General features: G+C 37.4%; 1 protein-coding gene across 1 annotated transcript; it reads left to right on the top strand.

Moving 5' to 3' along the window:
• The first annotated feature begins 429 nt into the window (after positions 1-429).
• Positions 430-19,534, top strand: LOC146003660 (uncharacterized). The gene is made up of 4 exons (XM_083142014.1): positions 430-733; positions 12,531-12,686; positions 14,135-14,637; positions 18,072-19,534. The coding sequence occupies exons 1-4, from the start codon at positions 602-604 to the stop codon at positions 19,459-19,461; spliced, it is 2,181 nt and encodes a 726-aa protein (XP_082998140.1). The 5' UTR covers positions 430-601; the 3' UTR covers positions 19,462-19,534.
• Positions 19,535-22,987: the final 3,453 nt, after the last annotated feature.

Here is a 22,987-nt window from a genome sequence, read left to right as displayed (position 1 = left end):
ACATTTGTTTAAATTGTAAATGTTTTTCCCTTCGAAAGTTTACTACGTTGGTAATAATTTTCAGCAGTCAGGCAGCTTAATTTAGAGAGTCCATATTTCGCCATGGAATTTTTCGAAATATAGACGTGTGTTGCGACGTAAAAATGTAATAGCGTCTACGCAAAGCGCCTTGCTCCCGGCGTTGCTATGGTAACCGCAGTAGTTCGGGGGACTTGCGTGTGGCGGCAGCATAATCTCTGCTTGTTCCTGATTGGCCGGTCTCGTTTAAATTTCTCATTCCGGATTGGCTGTCTTGTAAGTCGGCTGCTGAAAAGTTTCCATTGCGGGTATAGGAACTCTCTTCTCTCTTTACATCCCCATTCTCTTTGTTTGCTATCTTCCCTAACTGATGTACGATTAGGGGAATTCTGAAAATATGTAATGGCGGCGAAGAGAAATTGTTGTTGTATTACAGTCTTGGTGTGTGTAAAAACAATGAAGTTTCTGACATAAAGACTTCGTATACTTGTAAACTTTTGTTCAGGCACTGCACTGTGGATAATAAATGTTAATAAATCTGATATGTAATGCAGTGTAATCGTAAGTTACGTGAAAAGGAACAATGAGCTGTCCAAAGTTTGAACAACTGTGTCGTTTATGTGCTGGAGAACGAGGAAACAAATTGGGAATATTTGAACCCGTTGGAGAATCTAAGCAGTTATCCCATAAAATTCGTACATGCCTTCCAATAAAGGTAAGTTGTGAGTAGAGAATGTTCATGGTTGAAGGTAGGATTATTTTAAATAGGTCTATCGATTTTAGATAGTATTATTATAATTTAACAATACAGGGAATTTCTCCAATTTGTTTGAAATTTCGGATAATTACTAATTTGGGTCTCCTAATCACGAATCTGTACTTAAAATTTGGCGCTCACGTATAGAAATGCCTGAATTATGGCTAGCCCCACGAACCATTGGCGCGTGGTTAGGTTAAGTTAGGAAACATAGTATAAAAAATTTAGGGTCGTAGTAATATCAGGAATATATATATTTCGTTTTTTAAGTATTCGAAACGGAAAATCTTGCGATAAATAATGAGCAATTGTGCATTGTCGGTTGCGATGACTGACCCTCTTATTTTGCAAGTTTGACACGTGAGCGCCAAATTTTAACTTCAGATTCGTGATTAGGAGCCCTAATTTAGTGAGTATGCCAAATTTCAAACAAAATGGAGAAATTCCCGGTATTGTAAAATCGCTCCGCGCCAATGGTTCGTGGTGCTAGCGTCAATGATTCGTGGGTCTAGCGCCAATGGTTCGTGGGTCTAGTGCCAATGGTTCGTGGGGCTAGCATCAATGGTTCGCAATTATTTCCAATTTCTAGATCCTGATACTAACACACCACCAAATTTTAACTATGTTTACCTAACCACGCACCAATGGTTCGTGGGGCTAACAAAACACAATCACGACGCGTCATGTTGCAGTCACGATGTGTGATGGTGTACGAAGGTGTATGCGCCAAACTCTATTTTCCGTCGGAGAATTAATTTTCAACGAACAACATGAATTTCAGCTATGAAACATTCCTACATCACACAAAACATCTTCCCGATGTTCGACAATGCTACAGGAACTTATTACAGTAAGTAGTTTCGGTACTACTTTACTATACCTGAGACACCTGGGAATCATTTCTTTCGCAGTTTTTTTACATTGCTAACGTACTATTCTGCATTCCGGAACACTTATTTAGGTGAAATAATTGAATTTGTTAGGAAAGTAATGTATATTTCTTACATTTACGAGTACTTACTATTCTTGTTTATTTCCACACACAACATGGCGAGAGCTTACCGTTGATCGTTCCTTGAGCCAGAAAACCCATTGACGTTAGCCCAAAAATTCACGATAGCCCCACAAACCATCACGGGGACGAGGTATGCCTACTAGGTTAGGTTAGGCCTGTTAGGTTTGGTTCCATTAGCACTCCTTTCGTTCAATTTAGCATATACGGACAATAAGAGAGCGTATTGTGCTCTCATGCAGGAAGCAAATGGCGGCATCAGCAATAGCGCGTCGGAAATAGATTTTCGTACAAAACCACATGCATTTGCATTAAAATGAATCATAATTACATTCTGTAACCTGATAACCCTGGTAACTACCGGCCTATATCCCTTGTTCCAGTGTTTTCTAAAATTATAGAGTACTGTGTAAAAAAGCAATTGACCCCTTATTTTGAACAGAATTCACTTATTAATGTAGCCCGCTTTGGATTCAGATCGGGGCTATCTACTATTAATGCGGTAGAGACGGTCGTAAATGAGATAATTAATGGTTTCGAGTCTGGCTCATATACATGTACTACTTTGATAGATTTAAGTAAGGCCTTTGATACAGTTGCGCATGAAATCTTGCTTAAAAAACTACAGTATTATGGAATAAAGGGTATTGAACTATCCCTTCTTAAGTCTTATCTCACTAATCGGCGACAGATAGTAAAATTTAATAATAAGAAATCTGATGAGCTAGACGTTTTGTCCGGTGTCCCCCAAGGATCAGTATTAGGTCCATTTTTGTTTTCAGTTTATATGAATGACCTACCTAATTGCCTACCGTATAAAACAGCTATCTATGCTGATGACACTACCTTTATTACAAATGATCATAGTATTCTTAACCTTAGTATCAAAAATAAAGAAATGTTAAATGCTTCTTCTTTTGGTTTAAAACAAAAAGCTTGGTGTTAAATACGACAAAAACAGAAACTCACTTTTTCTACTTAAATAACCCACCATGCACCTTAAATAATCAGGATTATGTAAAATTGCTTGGCATATATTTATATACAAAATTAAACTGGTCAATTCATACCCAAGAACTATTAAGAAACTTGCCCATGTCTTATATGTATTGCGGAAATTAAAAAGGTCTGTAAGTGAGGAAATGATGATCTCTGTGTACTACACTCTTTTCCATTCACACCTACTGTATGGAAATTTACTATGGGGAAACTCTACAGCTTTAAATGTCTTTAAATGGCAAAAGAAGGCTATACGTTGTATTAAAGGAGTACAGGATATGGAGTCATGTAGGGAATTCTTTAAGGAATACCATATTATGACAGTACCCTCTATAAATATTTATCATAGTTTAATGTACATAAAGGAAAACGTCCCCAGTTTTAGGTTGCGATCTAACGTACATGACTATAATACAAGGCACAATCTGAATATAGAAATGCCATATGCTAGACTATGCAAGACTCAACAAAATTTTAAACATAATGAAATGAGATTATTCAATTTGCTACCAGCTTCTATATGTAATTTAGAAAACAAGCAGTTTGCTAAACACATTAATAGTATGTTAGTACGATATTGTATATATAGTGTCACGAAATTTGAAGAACACTTCCGTCAGGGCCTGTAAATTGTAAATGTCTACTCATAATGCATCACAGGGCTGTAAAATGGGTTTTTGTACATGACTTGTATTGTAATCAAAAGAGAGTACTATTTTCCAATTGCTTTCGCTGTAATAAAACATATAGTTGCAAACTGTATTGTTGAATGTGTAATATTTTAATATGTATTTTTAATTTTCTTTTTTATTTTGTAATTTTTTATATTAGTATTTATATACTTATTATGACGAAGTCTATTGCAATCATGTTGTCTAATGACTAATAAAGTATTCTATTCTAAAAAAAAAAAAAATAGGTCTATCAATTTTAGATCCCCGTTTCGGAGTAGTTTATCACATCGCGCTACGATGCCAGAGATCCCAGTCTGGGCATGGATGTTTGTGAATGTCCATTCATCAATTTCATCACTCATCCCCATCCTCCAAAAGCATAAATAAAACAGTGCTCATTGCTTTAAGGAAGGTTTAAATTTCGTGTGACAATTATTTCCATAATTCTACGATAATTAGTCTTTGTGCTAGGAGAAATCATAAAACATTGAGAACCGTTTCCGTTCGTAACAATTCCGATTGTTTTATGATTATTTTTTTTTTTCAAATTCTCCTGGCCGAAATACTGGTAAATATGCGATAATGCCCGGACACCTTTCACTCATTTATTTCCTTAATTTTACCACTGGTACTTACCTATTTTGCCTTGCGGAACATTCTTTAAGGTGAAGTTATGCCTTTTTCCATAAAATACTGTCAACTTTTCATATTACGATTGATTATTTGTCTTACTTGTTCCGCTTCTGTAATCAGGGTGGCGACAGACCTGGAAAACCTGGAAAACCGGGAAAAGTCAGGGAATTTGAGGTGTCAAAAAAAGTCAGGGAAATGTCAGGGAATTTCGTCTTCATTGACATTTTTATATTATTTATTTATTTAAATATATCGTTATGGAACTCTGCAGGGGAACAGAAAAGCTCGTTCGTAAATTTCGGTCCCAACTTTTAGGTCCCTATTATGCGCAACTCAACCACGGCGCCAGAAACCAGTGATGGCAGGAGAGAGAGAGAGAGAGAGAGAAATTTCTCTCGCCCGGGCTTCGCGGCGGGAATTTTAAATTCGAACACACTTTGGAGGAAAATTGTTATAACTCGGGCACTATGGGAGCAATCTACTTCGGATAACTTTTGTTTTGTAGCTAAAACATCAGCGCATGCAACCGTCTACAATTCAGAACACCGGACCGAGGAAGAGGGCTGGGGGAGGGGGCACGTCCCCCGAATTTCAATGGAAAAACTATAAAAATCTGGAGTTTGCCCCCTCTTCTCCCGATATTTTGGGAAGAAGTCGCAAACCTTAGTATTCTCTTCAAAGAATGGACGTTTCTAAAGAGAGTGAAACATGTTTAATGTTCCTGGGTGCCATAAAAGTTGAATAATGCATCGCCACTTATGGTTATTATGCACCCTTCAGTATATAAGGGGAAAATTCCATTATCTAAAATCCTTACCTTAAAATTAAAAAAGGGGTATGGAAAATAACTTTCAATATATCGAACTCTTACGAAGAGGCGTAAGCCATGTGACTTACAATTTGAAACAGTAGTTTAAAAACACCTTGAAGGTATAATTTCAGATATTTGCCAGAAAATGCGCTAAAATGAAAATGTGAATTTTTGGGAAAAATAACACCGTATAGTAAAAAATAAGAAAATACACCAATTTGAAAAAAATAAAATATTAAGGTCCCTACCGATTAGGCATAAATAAATGAAACAAGAATATTAGTTGTAATTTATTGCATTAGTAACAGTGAGTCCTAACCTAATTTTCGGCATAATCACCACCATTGTTCTGGCATTTGTCGTAGCATGGCACTAAATTTTGTATGCCCATGGTATATGTGTCTGACAGCAAAGACTGGAACTATCTCTACCGCAGTGTAGCTGTCAAATCCTTGCCCTACCAGAAACCTCTTCAGTTAAACAAAGAGATGAAAGTCTGTACATTCAAGGCCAAGGCTATACAGGGAGTGGTCCAAGATCTCTCACCTGAAGTGATGCAAAGGGCCCGTGTGAACTCAGCTGTATGGGGTTGTGAACATTCGATTGGCCTTCCGTGAATTGTCTGCACCATCGTCTGACCATACTATCACTCACGACGTCCGGTCTGCACACCTCACACGATTGCTGGTGGCTCTGTGCCAAATTCTGAGCGTGCAATGTAGGCTACATCGCAGTCGGTGGGAGACTGTATGAGAGCTGCAATCTTTAACCTAGAACTGTCCTAAAACGGCTGCATTGCAACTGAACCAGATTACAGCTACAATCAACTTCTTCCTGCCTGCATTTGTGTGTGTCGCTCTCCGACCACTATTGCTGCGTATAGGCACCATTGGAGCTTTTTTCAGGATGCCCCTCGTATATGAACTCTCAGAAGCTTTTATTATTATAGTGTTCCGGTTTTAATGTGTGGTTAGCTAATTCAGGTACCTATACAATGCACTTATATAAATTCCTTGCGTTTAATTTCTAATACCTACGTACCCTTTTCGTCAGCATTAATGTTATAACTGTACTTCACTTGGATATACTGTACTGAAGCAGAAATCCCATTGATAATGTGAGGAAACTTTATTTTGTTCGATTCAATTGTTTCACTTATATGCAAGAGTTAAGTTGTTTGATTTACAGAGAAAGAATTAGCTTTATGCATTGGAAAATGAGTCCGCACTCATGGTCCTTGCAAGCAGAGGGTTCCAAACCTCAGTGGAAATATCAACATATAATACCGAGAATGTATAAGGAGACTGATAAATTACAAATTGTATTTCTTAATCATTCACTCTTCACTCTTATCTCATTTAGTCGTAACTTTAAAAATAATCAAGTATTTTATTTTAAACTTACTGCATATGACAAAATTCCGTAATCCTTCCCTAGCTTGCGAATTGTAATAATTTTCCAAATTCACTTTTTTGCTGTTTGAATTCAAATCATAGAGAATAGAGAAATTAAGTCAATTTCATAGAAGATAATATTGGTACCTAACAAAACCATACGTGGATCTGTATAAGTTTATTATTTCTATTTGCAAAAACATCGATTTAGTTTAGTTTGTAATTGTCAGGGAAAAATGTAAATTTTGTCCTGGAAAACCTGGAAATGTCAGGGAATTTCATTTCTGCTTGTTTGTAGCCACCCTGGTAATAGACCAGGTGGCATGCACTCGTACTGGATCATTCCGCGTCATGACGCGCCAGCTTGTGTTTTGTCGATTTTCAGTGCCCAAGTAGTGTTTCAAACTTTCATGACAGAAAATTACGTACTATTTCGATTTTTTTTCCATGTTTACCTACACAAACCATGCACGTTAGCCCCAAAAACCATCCACGGGTAGCCCCACAAACCATTGACATTAGCCCCAAAATCCATCCATGGGTAGCCCCACAAACCATTCACACAAGGTTAGGTTAGGCCTGTTAGGTTAGCACTCATTTCACCCCTAAATTCATCGAAAAAAAAAAGCGTGGCAAACATAGTTAAAAATAGAAATTTTCGGAAAAAGAAGGCACGTTTGGATACACTGCAGAGATCGCGTGACTTTCAATGCTCTCGCCATCTGCACTCACACAATGGAAACAACGGCATAATGTGGCAGGCAATGCCAATTTCTTACGTAAAAAGTGATTAATTCTTGTTTGGCTCATTAAACTACGAAGTTTTCACTTTCCGTGAAAGAATATACCTTCAAGAATGTCCAGAATGCTAAAGAAACTCATTTCAGTAAGTACTTTCTCCTGTAAATTTGAAGAAATCCGTCCGGGCGATATTGCATATTTACCAAAATACTAAATAGCATAGAATTTTGGCAATTGTTGTCACACGAAATTCGAACTTTCCTTAAAGAAATGAACACTGTTTTGATTTCGAAAAAAAAAGTTATTTATGTTGGAGAAAAAATAATTAAAAATTACCTTATGCAAGCATGTGCACTTTCCATGGATCATTCTCCATTGATAGAAATTACAGTAAGTATCGTAATAGTGGGAATGAATGTAGAAGTAATTTGGAACCTTCCTGACACTTATCAGCACAGTTTTCATTTCGAAAAAGTCCAAATTATTGGTAAAATAAGATGTTAGAGGTACCTTGTGGGCCACAAATAGTGTTAAAAAGAATTCATGGATGTTATTTTATTGTTAGGAGAAGTAAACCTGACCCACCTAACCTAACTATGAAAGCATTTAGTAAAATGCTAAGGGAACTAAACATGACCTGCCTAACCTAACTACGAAAGCATATATTGAACAAAAACTTCAAACATTTTGGTAACGAACGAATGGCTGTTGGCAAGAGAGATTTATATATTGGTATATCGATGTGAAAAATCAGTGTTAAGGAAACATGCAGTAAATAATCGTTAAAACTCCGCAGTATGTGTTAACAGTCGTAAATCGAACCATGTAAAAATTTCATATGTAGCATGATGAAATTGCAATGAAACAAGTAACTTGGGCCACAGACACATTTGATCCCAAAGTATGGCCCGCGTAAGTAAAAACCTGCCATTTAGGAGTATTTTGCTGCTTTTCATTATAAATATATTAATAACTTACGTTTTGCGAGTATCTATTTTGCTCCTACGACGTTTTGCGACACAACTGCTCCCTTCTTCAGGCTGTTCACGTTTAGGTTATATATAATTCATAACCACGTCGAATTATGAATTATATATAACCTAAACGTGAACAGCCTGAGGAAGGGAGCAGTTGTGTCCCAAAACGTCGCAGGAGCAACATAGATACTCGCAAAACGTAAGTTATTAATACGAGGGTGGATTGAAAAGTTCATGGCCTGGCCTAGAAAATGTGAAGATATTTGGATATGTTATGTTTTATTTTTCCACGTAATCCCCCTCGAGGGAGATACTTTTACGCCACCTCTCCGGTAACGCTGCTATACCACTTTTAAAAAATGATTCCTCAAGGTCTGCAAAATACCCCAGTACAGCACTTTTCACCTCATCATCCGAAGAAAATCGCTGACCCCCCAAACACTTTTTCAGGTTTCCAAACAGGTGAAAGTCCGAGGGGGCCAGATCAGGCGAATAGGATGGGTGCGGCAACAGTTCGAACCCACAAGAATGAATTTCTGCCATGGATGCAAGGGACGTGTGAACGCGCGCATTATCCTGGTGAAACAACACCTTTCTTCGCAGCATTCCTGGCCTCTTAATTTTAATTTCCTCGCGTAAACGTCGCAGCAGGGTGCAGTAGTATTCAGAATTGATAGTCTTTCCTTTTTCCAAGAAATCGATTAAGATAACACCCCTAGCATCCCAGAATATTGAGGCCATAACCTTGTTTGCCGACAAAACCTGTTTGGCTTTCTTTGGGGTAGGAGATCCTTGTCGTTTCCATTGCTTTGATTGTTGTTTTGATTCCGGTGTATGATGGTGCACCCATGTCTCGTCCGTAGTCACAAATCTGCCAATAAACTTCTCCGGATCACTTTCAAACAGTTCCAAACAATCACGGGAAAGGGTGAGTCGAGTGCGTTTGTGTTCAACTGAAAGCAACTTGGGTACCCATCTCGCAGACACCTTAGAAAACCCTAAATCGTTCACGATAATGTTTTGTGCTCGCTCATAGGAAATACCCACAGTCTCAGCTATCTCATGGAATTTGATTCTGCGGTCACTCAAAATCAGGTCACAAATTTTATTGACATTTTCTGTTGTGGTCGACGTTGCAGGACTGCCACTGCGGGGGTCATCTTCAATGCTGTTTCTTCCACGCTTAAATTCAGCCACCCATTTTTTCACCATGGAATACGAGGGCGCGGAGTCTCCAAGCGTCTCTACCATGTCCGTATGAATTTGCTGTGGTGTTAAGCCCTTTTTATGCAGGTACTTAATGACAGCGCAATGCTCTATTTTCTCCATGTCACAAATTTCCGTCACTTCTGCCCACTAAAAGTCCTCACCTGAAACGATAGAGCAATGAAATGAAATGAATTTTACACAGTGACTACCAAAGGATATAGCTATGCAACTAATGTATGAAACTTAAAATTAAAAGCTTCCTTCCTACTCAGGCCACGAACTTTTCAATCCACCCTCGTATATTTATATTAAATTTGTGAGTAATTTGTACAACTTTCATCATGAATGCTTTTCATTAGTAAAAACCTGTTGTATGCAGACTAAAATAGCAAAAGAACGTGTCGAAAATAACCATCAGTCTCAAACCTTACAATCCTAATCGTAAATTTATAGCTGCTGTTGTGCAATGTCATGTTGGGTGCTGTATTCACTTGTGCAAAAGTTTCATGATAAGTTAACACGTTAAGGTAACAGATGTAATTTACTTCACAATAACACATTTCTGTGAGCTAGATATAACTGAAAACATTCATAAACCATGCAAAATATTTCACTTATTGAGTGTTTAAGGAGGGTCGAGGGTACCAATGTTTTCATGGTTAGGTGGGCCAGGTGTAGGGCTCCTAGTCTTTCATTATGTTCATGCTGGTATCAAGCACAACACCCCTTTGAGCCTTGTGTCAGCAGTTGTTTGTGGAATGCCTTGTCGATGGGAAGTGGGGATATTTGCGTAAGGTACATTTTACAAGGATGTATAGTCGTGACTAAGTTGCCATTTTCAAGAATGTATTTGAAAAATGCACCAAAATTCATACAGCTTGTACTGTATCCTAAAAACTAACCTTGCATTTCTATTTTTTACCATCATCTGGCATTTCCGTCAGAAAAGGAATACAAATAATAGGACTTTTCATATAATTAAATGATTCCATAGCAATTTTCGTGCTGCAAGTTTCGATTGTTTAATTCCGAACTAATCATGGCACACACACACATATTTTTACATGGTTTAATTTCTACAGAGCATTCCCTGACATTCGCTACGAGACTCGGCGGTAAGCGGCCCTGAATCAGTGCTTGACTTTCCCGGTGAACGGGTCCGCGACAGTCACCAGAGTCAGCTATTAAAATTACAGTTTTCATATTGTGTACTAACCTTGACTACAGAAGGTGTTGAAAATGGTGTCCCCCTGCTGCAACACATTCCTGACTTCTCCCAAGGAAATTGGCATTTACATGTGCAAGTTCGTTTGCTGTAATTCTCCCGATTTCTCGTACAATACTCTCTTTTAACTCATGGATGGTGTGCGGATTGTCTTTGTATACTTTATTTTTTAATTTCCCCATTTTTCTTTCCACTTTTATTCAGAACTGACCCTGTTACTATAACTTTTTTTACGAGCTTTAATATACCTAGTGGTTCTATGTGGTTTTTCTTGTATGTACGCATTGCTTGCATTATAGAATTATTTTCCTGTAGTTTACGGTTATTACAAGCATAAGAAAACAGTTTTTCTTTGTGACGTTTCAGGAGAACACACCCTCCTTTCATCAGACATCTATTTTCATTTTGACTAAAGATACAGCTATAACAATGGTTAGTAATTTTTTAAACAAAAAGAATCCATTATATAATGGATGTTGTCAATGTTACATTGTTGTAATATAGCAACTTAACTGTGAAAAAAGCAGTCTGTTTTATTTTTATTTCAGATTTTTTTAAAATTATGAATCCCAAATATCATCAGGTAATTCAAATTCATCATTTCTTTCACAAAGTCTCTTGATGTTTTCTGTTACATTAAATTTTATAGATGGTGGCGTACTCCATTTGTGAAAAAGAAAACTCCATATTGAAACCGCACAAATATATAATATAAGTTGTTCATGTTCAAAGGATTATGTGGGACAAACAGCAAGGAAAATGGCAGTAAGATGGCACGAACACGATTTGGACATTATAAATTTAAACCCAAGAACAGGTTTGTCAACTCATATCATCGAAGAGAAGCATTTGATTAAAAAGAGAAGGGTTTTAAAAAGATTAACGGGAAACACAGAGTTGAATGTCTGGGAAGCTTCGTTCATTGCAGAAGAACACTGGAATAAATTAAATAATGAAAATGGTAACATACATCCAGTATGGAGTTTTCTTTTTCACATCTATAAAATTTAATGTAACAGAAAACATGAAGAGACTTTGTGAAAACAATGATGAATTTGAATTACCTGATGATATTTGAGATTCATAATTTTTAAAAAATCTGAAATAAAAATAAAACAGACTGCTTTTTTCACAGTTAAGTTGCTATATTACAACAATGTAACATTGACAACATCCATTATATAACAGATTATTTTTGTTTAAAAAATTACTAACCATTGTTATAACTGTATCTTTAGTCAATATGAAAATAAATGTCTGATGAAAGGAGCGTGTGTTCTCCTGAAACGTCACAAAGAAAAACTGTTTTGTTATGCTTGTAATAACCGTAAACTACAGGAAAATAATAAATAGTTCTATGTGGAATGGGAACACCAGGAAATTTCATTGCAAAACGTCGTCGCACTTCTCCACAATTCCTCTTTCCGAAGTAACACTCTACAAGATAAATCCTTTGTTGTAATGTAAACTTTTGTGGTGCCATATTAAGCCACAATCTTCAACACACTGACACAACATAACACAACTTCCAAGGGAGGATTATACTGGTGTCAGTCTGCAACGTCAACAGAAAGGGAAAGAGATCGAAGGCAGGGAGAGTGAAAAAAACAGACTGTCGCGGACCCCGTTCACCGGGAAAGACAATCGCTGGCGCCGGCCCGCTTGCCGCAGAGTCTCGTAGCGAATGTCAGGGAATGCTCTGTATTTATGTCTGTTAACACATTCATGATAAGATAAAATACTTGTAGTAATTGTAGGCTGTTGAGTAATTAATCATGTTTAGTTGCCGCAAACACAGTTTTCGTTGTTCGTTCAAGTGTGGGTTGATAAGAGGTAATTTTTTGAACTGCAGAAGGCTGAAGATCTGTGTTGATGTAATGATTTTGGAGGACAAAGGATGATATATATATATATATATATATATATATATATATATATATATAAACATTTTGAAAACACATGTTCTATGTTTTGTAGGTTTTGACATCACATTTAAATTTTGGCTCTTATCTTAAGCACTTTAGTAATCATCACTACTAAAGCATTACTTGTTGTACTATAATATAATTTGCTGTTGCAGGTGTATTCAAACGACCTTCTCCCAAAGAAAGTGTGTACGGTGTGTGTCCAGATGTTGGATACATTTTACGAGTTCAGTGTCACCAGCCTCAATGTTGATACGATGCTGAAAAACTGTCTCCCTAATTTCGGAGCAGAGAATGCTAATGCAAAGGAGGTGAGTAGCTGTTAAAATTCCCTCTCCCCCTGCAACTTAAGTGTCTATTTTATATGTATAATTGGACCATTATTTGTGTGTGTGTGTGTGTGTGTTCCATGGAATTGTAAAATTTTACATTTAGTGTCATCATAGTTTTGATTCATATATTGTTTGAGAATTAGTAGAGTGGGAGACAAAAGTATTATCAAGCAAATTATCCATAAGAATGTTTTTTTTCTTTTTTCTGTTTGATGCAATAAGAGCTACAACAATGGAAACAAAATGCCAAATAAGCTGGTGACAACCTTTTGCACCTGTATACGTAAAAATCCATTCCTTGAAAACACTAGTTTGTAACAGAAGATTTAATTAAAATTGTGATGGGCAGTTTCCCCACCAGAGTGGCGACTCTAGGACCATAATAAAATTCATGTATAATCCCAGTTTCCAAGGCAAACTTTCCAAAAATTCAAGGGTATAAGCAGATGTTTCCTCAATTTCAAACTTACGTTTTACCACCTCTGTCTACCCACACACATACACACACACAAATATATTAACAATATAAAGGGTCTGTGCGATGATTGCAATGTATCCAATTCAATTCAATTAAACGGTATATATATTTAAAATATTTAATTTAAGGTGAGGAGTTTACATTTTGCCGTTTCACATACTAAGACTTCAAATACATCTACAAACACAAGTCACAACATAAGTTACGGGTTATAGAAATCTACGAAAAAAATGTTAAATGTATAAGAATTTTAAACTTAAATTTACCTAATGAATTTCGGGCCTCCCCGATGGCATAGTGGTAACATCATTGCCTTGTAATCAAGGGGTCCTGGGTTCGATACCCGGTGGAGGCACATGGCACAGTGGTTCGGATCCCACTTTAAACTGTAGGTCCATTCCTGATTAGCCTTCCTGTGCATAAAGTGGACTTAAAACAACAAATCAATCAATCAACCTAATGAAGTTCAAGATATCTTGCTATAATATTCCGTCTCTCGGATAGATAGTTCTGGAGAGGATACTCGCAAAGGGAATTCTGTTTTATTTTCTACGCAAGTTTCTTTATTCTGTTTTATTTTATACACAAGTTTCTTTTCCTTCCTTGAGAAAAATATAATCTAAATTGTGAAAAACTTGCTTCAGGGCATTAATAAATATGTATAAATTCAAAGGGATTTGAATTAATAAAAGTTGCAATTAGAAGTCTATGGAGAAAAAGTCTAGCAGAATTCACGCATAATTCCTGGAATTCAAGGAATTCCCGGTGAGTAGCCACCCCACCCAGCAATACTTGTGTATCTCATTGTACTTCTTTTGTCCCACCTTAAACGATAGGATTCAGTTATGTGTACATGATATGGACTTAGAGTATAACAATTTTTATGGCAACATGTGTATTTCGCTTGCTTGTCAAGAGTTGTTGAAAATGCTAACTTCATTTCTAACAGGTAGCTCCAAATAAATCGAATGGTGGAAACAAACAAGATGGCAACACTGTGGGGCTAGATGGATGCAGGGATATGACCGGAGTTGACAGGATCCAAATTCTTGAAGTGACCGGGAACAGTAACGAAACGTGGGATAACGGTAATGCTGAAAGACAACCTGATGCTGTTGTTCCAGCACCAACAAGTGTCATTGTTGAGGATGATGTTACGATTGTTGAAAGCGGGGGAGAAGTTGGTGCGAGGGCTGTACCTGATTCGAGTTCACACTGTAATGAAGAGGACATTCAGGTTGTCGAGGTGGTGACTAAACCGCAAACTAGCAGAAAGAGACGCAGCACCCAGTCCAATGCATCCCCAGATACTAGTACGATTGACCAGAACTTACAGAACGTGAACATAAGGCTTACTTCAATCATTGAGAAGGTCTTGGATACACCCGTGAATTCAAGAAGAAAGTCAACTGAATTTCCATCTTGCAATAGACAATCTGCATCAGAGATAGGGTAAGGAAACGTTTATTATTTGCTGTAAGAAAAGTAGAAAAGGTAGTTACGAGTAGTTCTTGTTCTGAAACTACAATGTTCTCACTCATTTTTCGTGGCCTTGTCTCTGGTTTCTCCAAGGGGTTTGATACTTGAAGACGTATCAGATGGGGTAAAAGGTGAAATGTGTAGAACGGTTATGACAGTGTTGTTAAAAGTTCAGGAACCCACAAATTCTAATGGGTTCCGCAACAGGATCGGAACCTTTTTTCTAGCACAAATTAAATTTCGCCCAAGTTGCATATTGTTTCATTTCAATACAGAATTTGGACCGTATTAGAATTGATCCAGAAAAAAAAGGGTTCCTGGACCATAGTTAAATTCATCCTGAGAAAAGGTTCCTGGACCGAATTGAAATACTGGGCTCGAAAAATCCCGGTCGCCATGGCGACTAAAAATTTCAGCCTGGCGACTGTGATCTTATGCTGTAGTATGTACGAAATTTTGATGATTCTAAGTTCAAATTGCAGTATAGCATAAGTTAGCAAATTATTTTTTTTAAATCAACGTTGTGAACATTCCAGAGAGTGAGTAATAATTTCTTACTCTTTGTCCCCCAAAACCCATTTCCTGTTTTCTCGAATGATTTAGCGATGTTTTGAATACCGTGATGCTCAGCCTCTTATACAGAGTGTTTCAAAAGTTGCACAACCCAAACTTTGAAAATGTATATAATGAAAACCGTAAGAGATATTTACACCAGGTTTTCTGCATTATAATGTCTCATCCATTGAGATATTTTTCAATGCTTAAAATTATCAGTTTTCTCCATACAGAAAATTTAGATAAATTAATAACTGGCGGAAGACAGCGTTAACATTTTTCCAGAAATGCACTTTTGAAAGAAAAATACGTAAGAAATTATCGAAGGGTCATAATTAGATGTCTGATGCCATGTCAATCTGTCATTTGCGACCAATATTGGTCATGTGCAACATTTGATGGATTTTTTATTGACAATTTTATGGGTTGAGTGAACAAGTGCCATTTTTGGGACACATATGGCAATGCTAGCAGGTCGAAATATTGTCAACAGACGCATGCCACATGTGCAGAAGTATTGGCTATACATTTACGTGAAAAATCATAAACCAAGATTTTGTGCCGAAATTGGAATCCTAGTCTGCCCCTGGTTACACTGAATTCTCTTCGCTCACTTTTGACGCTACTATGCCTGTTTTTTTAATTGATTCAGCATGGCATATTCTTTGGAGCAGCGCGTGTTCATTGCTGAAGAGTATTTTACTACTCATTCTTACACTCATGTACAAGAGGTTTTCCAAGAAAAATCCCCTGCTTCTGCTGTACCTCACAAAGCAACGGTTTTACAACCAGTCAAACACCAACAAATGATCCCACAAATTGTTAAGAGTTGCTATTATTATTGAAGATTAGGCACACACAGAAGATGTACTACGTAGAAATATTCAGCGAAAAATGCAGGCTCGACCAGGACTCGAACCTCCACACAGGTAAAACGGCGACAGCGAAAAATCAGGCTAGGCCAGGCCAGCTCAGTAGCTCAGTGGTTAGTCGGCCTCGGTGGCGGAGTGGTTACCACAGCGCGCTACAATGCCAAGGGTTCCGGGTAAGACATGGGTATTTGTGTTTGTCCATATGAAGGTAAAACTGAGAATACTGCAACAATTGATAAGTGTAAAAAGTTTAGAAAGTGTGAATGACGGGGAATACCACCGCGTAGGGATATTCTTTTATAAAATAAAATTTTAAAAAAAGTGGTTAGAGCAATGGCACGGTATATCAGATACCCGTGTTCGAGTCCTGGTCGAACCTGCATTTTTCGCTGAAAATTTCTACGTTGGAATATATTGTTGAAAATCAATTCTCAGATGTTTTCAGCAAATTAACAATATTTTTAAAATAATGTAATTGCTTTTATTTGGATACATACTAACATACATTTATTAACCCAGTGATAGCGTACATGATTAGTTTAGTACAGAAAACCTGGTGTAAATACCTCTTACGATTTTCATGATATACATTTCCAAAGTTTGGGTTGTGCGACTTTTGAAACACTCTGTAGTATGCACAATTGCTAGTAGGTAGTTTCCTGGTGCCTAGCTTTGAAGAAAATTTTTTGAGCACTGATATATATCTATCTATATATATATATGTTTTTTTGGTATGATAACTTATTGACTGTCCAGATGTCATCATTTATTTGAAGTAGAGGCATAAGCACAAATTTTATCTTTAAAATTTACACCATACCCAATGTAATGTAAACAGACACAAGTTACCGAGCCAACCCTAGTTTCATTTCATTATTTGCTGCTGCTGTTTTAACTGTGTGGAATTGTCTCTGTCACAGTATCTCCACACTGAAAAAACCTAGGCATTGTTGATGTCATCAGTGTTTCAAAAGCCACAGATCCTGTTGCAGTATCACTAAAAGACAATTAAACACAGGTAAAACAGCAAGAGAAAAAAGTCTGGTGAAACCACAGCTTGCTTGGTAGCTCATTGTGCCAGAGAGACACAGGTTCGAGTCCTGGTCGAGCCTGCATTTTTCGCTGAAATTTCAATGTAGTACATTTAATAACCCATGATGCAACAGCCCACTGAGGTCCAGTGCCTACCTACCACCTCACTCCCTCAAGAGGTGGGAGATCATCCATCATAACCATTTTACAGGGTGACATGTGGTCAGCATGACGAACCCCCAATCATTTTAGGTTTTCATGATCAGGTTATGCTACTCATTTGTAGCTCCCAATTTCCTCACAATGGTGGGTGACCACCGGTCCTATGCACAGGTCAAAATCGAAGAAGAAAAGTTGTTGCTCTTCTCCCCTGGAGACTCGAACCTGCGTGCATCCCGTAGCCAAAGCAAAAAGCATGACACCTTAGACTGCATGGCCACAATACGTGGCAGTACATTTCATATGTGTGTGCCATTTTTTAAAGATGAAAACCTTTGTCATATCAGATGAAAGTTTCTAAATTCACCATTTTCTCACTTGTGGTGCCTAATCCCAATTCATCAGATGTAACACAGTGCACATTTTCAAACTGCACTGTTGCCTCTATGTTTAATAAGGAACAATATGGAGGTCCACACACTTTCTATTCCACGAGTGTGTGATTTGAAATTTGTGGGTCCTTCAGCACTTAAGGGTATTTCCAATTGTGAAAATATTCAAGGGCATTCACTAATCTAACATTTGCAAATGAACACCCATGTCCAAGTCAGAACTAACTCTGAACTTGCATGAAGTGATGATACATAGGGATCGAATTTAGGGCTTTTTGCATCCCATGTCTATTCCCCACTAGGTTGCAGCACACGTTTCACATATCTTTTCAGTATATTTATGTGTACTTTGTATAAAGATGCAATTTTACTGTAACATGTCTACTTTTCTTTCCAGGACTTCTGATACTGATGGAAAATCAAAGAAGCAGAGACGTGGTCCGAAAGAAAATTCACATGGAAATAATTCGCCAGGTTACGTATTAGAAGCTGTGAATGAACATTTTGAGAAAAGCATCGCTCAACTCATGCAAAAGCAGTCGGCAAAGTCTCCGCAAGATGGAAATAATTCGCCAGGTTACGTATTTGAAGCTGTGAATGAACGCTTTGAGAAAAGCATCGCTCAACTCATGCAAAAGCAGTCGGCAAAGTCTCCACAAGATATTTGTACTGCTGACTCTTCCAATGTGGATAACGTTAGAAGTCAAATCGTGCCACCGCAGGTTACAGGAAGCAATCCAGTCCTGAGCCTAAGGGTTAGGCAGGATATTCAGGTTGAGAGTGCTACCAAAACAACCACGCAGAGCGGTAACCAACCAGATGTTAACGGTGCGAGTTTAGAAAGTGGTGAAGAGTCACGGAACACAAGTAACGGTTCTGTTCAGTCTCCGCAAACTAGTCCATCTTTTCCTAGAATCCGGTTGGTACCTCAGGACAAGTTAATGAATCCATCGACTAAATCCACTGGCGATTTCACCTCTATGCCAGGCAGTAGCACTGCCGAATCAGCCACATCGCAAAGCCCGTCATCTCTTGCAGCACTGCAAGACTTTTCTCAAAGGTTCCATTATCTCCCAACACAACCGCACGTAACGGACTTAAGTGCATCCCAAACTGTTCAAAATAGGCAGAGTTTCAGTAACGTGCCGTGGACCAGCATCCAATGCCAAGAATGTTACCGACAACTCCCGTGCCTGTTTTCGTACGTGAACCATCTAGGCCGGATGCATCCGAACAGAAACGGTTACAAATGTATAGTGTGCGGAAACACATTCGCTCAGTATGACGATTTGGTATTTCACACGTACCAGCATCCGTGGAAGGAGTGCGGGTGCAGCGAATGCCACTACTTCAAGTACATTGCGTTGGTGGGCAACAGCCAGACGTGTTTGGTGTGCCATCGCAAGTTCTCGTCCATTTCTTTATACATAGACCATGCCAAGAAGTGCTGGACGACCGTCAACGATACGGGTTGCAACTTGTGTGGCATGAAATTTCAAGAAACTGTAGAGGCGATCGTGCACAAGCAGCAAGTGCATGCGGGTAAAGGTATTTGTACGTGCCTGGATTGTGGGGTGTTGTTCAACGATGGTGTTAGCCTTCAGGGGCATGTAGTTTTGTATCATGGTATGAACGCTCGTTCACCCACCACCAGTTCATACAGAGTTCCTACACCTAATAATCCCCCTTCGTATGCAACTAATTCTCCGCTTGTTTGCACAATATGCAAGAAAGTCTTCAGGCATGAATATCAACTCAGAATCCATGCCAAAATGCACAGTCAATAAAGTTCCTACGTTGCCCTTGAGACACTGAAAAACAGCTTTAAGACTTGGTGGGACCTTTGGTCAATGCCAGCGTAGCAGTCTCCTTACGAAAAACACTACAATATTCCATGGGCTTGCTTAAAATTACTTCTAGAGCAGTCATGTGAAATATTGCTTTGTTGGCTTTCGCTGCCTATATATTCGTAATAGTTTTCTGGCTACATCATGCTATTAAATTATTGCAAATATCTAGAGAACAGCCAAATCAAACCACATGAAATTTGAGGCTGAAGGATAGTGATAAGAAATATAAAGCAAGTTGCAGCATGCTCAAGGAATGGGTCACAAGAGTTATGAAAGTATCATCTTTACAACATCTGTTGGTAGTTTTACATAAAAGAGAGCTGTTGTGAAGATGAAAGTGTGATTATATGCTGTGTTTTTTGCCCTTATTTTTGACTTGTGATTGTGTCCCTTTATTTCATCTTGGCCACTGGCAACCCTGACTGTGAAAGGGCAGAGCTTTAAGTTACCATAATGTTGACATACAAGGGTGTATCTTATCAGAAGTGATAGCACAAACTGACACGGTGAAAGTGCACGATAGTAGAAGCAAATAAGTCTCGGTAAATATTGTTACAACTGACTGCCTGTTATGTCTTCCATCCTGTACAGGACGTATGGTTTGTTTACAACGCCCCCTTTTGACAGTGTTCAGTTTAAAACAAAAAAAAACCCTCTTGAATGCACAAGGAGACAAGCGCACAATGTGTACAAACAATCGAGTCAGTGGCAGATCATAACCATACATTTGCAATTATCTCACAAATGGTTCTCTTGCAACCCCCCTGTTTAATGAGACTTTTTTGCTTCTACTATTGCGTACTTTTCACTGTTTCCGTTTGCGCTATCACTTATGATACACCCTGTATTCACTATGTACCTGTTTTTGACCTACATATTAAAGTCCTATTATATTTCATGAGAACATTTCATGGTATACAAAACCTATCATAAGAAAACCAAAATAAGCAACTGATTTACTCCAATAATGGTTGGATTGTTATTTTCCCCTTATTGTTGTAGCCACAAATTCAATGCCTTATTGATGCATACAGAAAGTATTTTTTCTTTGCCCCCCCCCCCCCAACCACACACAAAAACTGATGGTAATTGAAACTTTGCTATTTTTGTATTTCAAAGTAAGCTGTTGTCTTTAATGGCTGTCTATGGTGCTACAAGTGCACAATTTTTACATGCCTTTTTTTCAGTAAGTTATAATTACTTTTGATTCATTCTTTACAATTAAATGGTTTATGTTTAGGAGGCAAATGCCATTTGTGTCCGAAGATTAAATTTTGTATTAGTGAAAATGAACTTTTTCCTGGCATTTCAAATAAGTTAACTTTCGTATTCACCACATGTGCTAGGATGCAGAGGTCCTGAGTTTGAATCTCAGTCTGGGTATTGGTGTTCCCTGTGAGTGTCCCTTAGTGTTTGGCAATATATTCTCCAGACGATATATCGCAATATTGAAAAAATATCATCCAGGTGATATTTTGGCAATATGTAACGATATTTTAGCGATATATATTTTGTCAGCGATATATCATCACAATATTTGGTGATATATATCATGAAGACGATATATCCCCGTTATCATATGGAAAAAATATCGTATCGTCTGTGATGATATTTTCTTGATATATCGTGATATGAAATTTCTGATATCATCACTCATCTTCATCTTCGCAATTAGCCCAAAAGTGACAGAAAAGTGATTCTAAATAACAAAAATCAAGCAAAAAAATCTTAATTGTTTTAAAAATTTGTTTTTCTTAGCACCATCGATTGTCGTGGAATTTTTGCTATAAAGCAACACTGTCGCCATAAGCCCCACACTGTGCTCTTAACTGTGGATCACCAATAGCCCAAAATTACACACACGTGCACAAAATAAAGGTTTTGAATGAATTTGTGGTTCTTTTATATGAAGAATATCTATCTTCCATAAACAAGAAAATTATGTCGGTTGGTCCTGTAAAATTCAGTGATCTATAATTAATGATGTATGATCTCAATTAATTATAACGTTTGTTTTAGATTGATTCATCCTGTCTGTATTCAGGAAATATGATTTGTTGTTTTGTATATGTTTATGTAAGTTTGATACAATTTTTAAATGCTTTATATGTATAAGGAACGTCTGAGATGTCTTTTTATCTGAAAATGATTGTGTTCAAAATGTTTTTAAAGTAAAAGACAAAGGCTTGCAACACTGTTTTGAATCCATCAAGTGTTTACTGTCTGTTCTCTGAGATCTGTATTTATATAGTGTTAAATATACAGTATGCACCAAAACAAACAGTACTGAAAGTGAATATTAAGCTTATGTAATAAGTGGGGGGGTTGACCCTACACATTCGTGATCCTGACCATTGTGGAGGTGATGTGATCAGTACCATGCTCCATCCACCCCCTTACCCATTTATCAGAGGCTGGGTGAACCCCAGAGCTACTTTATATAGAATTATTGCAGGTTAGGTTTTTGTACAATAAATGTCATTTTTTTCCATCTAGCTATTGATTGAATCACATTGTCAGATGTCAGGCACACTTGGTACTGGCCTCGGACATCATCAGTGTTGCCAGTACACCTCATAATTTCGAAAATAATGTACTTTTTGTACATATGCCATAAGCAGGGAACTGATTTATATGCAGTAAAAATGTGCATACATATTTAGTTATTTTCACCAAAATATGGAGTTACAATAAAATTGTAAAAATGTACCTTTTTAATAATATAAGACAGTACACAAGCTACATAAAATACAGTAGGCTTACATTGATATTAATTGTAAAACACCACAAAATGTGTTTTTATTTTCCATTTCCAAAACAATGGATATTTTTTTTATTGTAAATGTTTGAACGTGAATTTTCTTCTGTTGTCTCTTAAGTTGAATTAAATGACTAAACGTGTGTTTAATATCACAAGAAATAATGGGAGCGAATTTCAAATTTGTCAGTTATTTGCAAGAAATTTACCCAATTATTTTGGTCACAAGGGGGAACATATATTTATTGCTCAAATATCGAGTATATCTTGAGAAATGTCCTGAAATTTGGAAATAATATGTAAAAATAACCAAGATATGAGGCAAAACCTAATACATGTAAAAGTATTGGAAAATAAAAACAACTTTTCAAGTCTACGTGCTGTGATGCGCAAACATAATACAAAATATAACTGATTTCAGCTTCATACATAAATATGTATTCACATATAAATCTGTTCCCTGGCCATAAAATTGTCTGGAATGCATAAAATGTGCATTTTTTTAATCATCTGTTTGATAAATACCCACACAGACCATTGATACACTGAACGTTCATCTAGAGCATGATTTTCTTGTTCAATATTTCTTAAGATATCCACATAGACAAAGTTAATACCCAGTGTACGTTTAATGTCTCTATCGCTTTATGTGCAAAAGTTGTGTGTGTTAAAAATCTTGGTTGCGTGACTTTTTGGACACCCTGT

Source organism: Lepisma saccharinum, chromosome 20 (assembly GCF_977018435.1).
Source record: "Lepisma saccharinum chromosome 20, izLepSacc3.1, whole genome shotgun sequence".
NCBI lineage: Eukaryota > Metazoa > Arthropoda > Insecta > Zygentoma > Lepismatidae > Lepisma > Lepisma saccharinum.
The sequence above is the reverse complement of the archived record's forward strand: the minus strand, read 5'-3'. Positions and strand labels throughout refer to the sequence as shown.

Coding starts and splice junctions, on each gene's coding strand:
- LOC146003660 (XM_083142014.1), top strand. CDS start 602: ATGAGCTGTCCAAAGTTTGAACAACTGTGTCGTTTATGTGCTGGAGAA. Junction 734..12,530: donor GTACATGCCTTCCAATAAAG/GTAAGTTGTGAG, acceptor TTGCTGTTGCAG/GTGTATTCAAACGACCTTCT. Junction 14,638..18,071: donor CAATCTGCATCAGAGATAGG/GTAAGGAAACGT, acceptor TTTTCTTTCCAG/GACTTCTGATACTGATGGAA.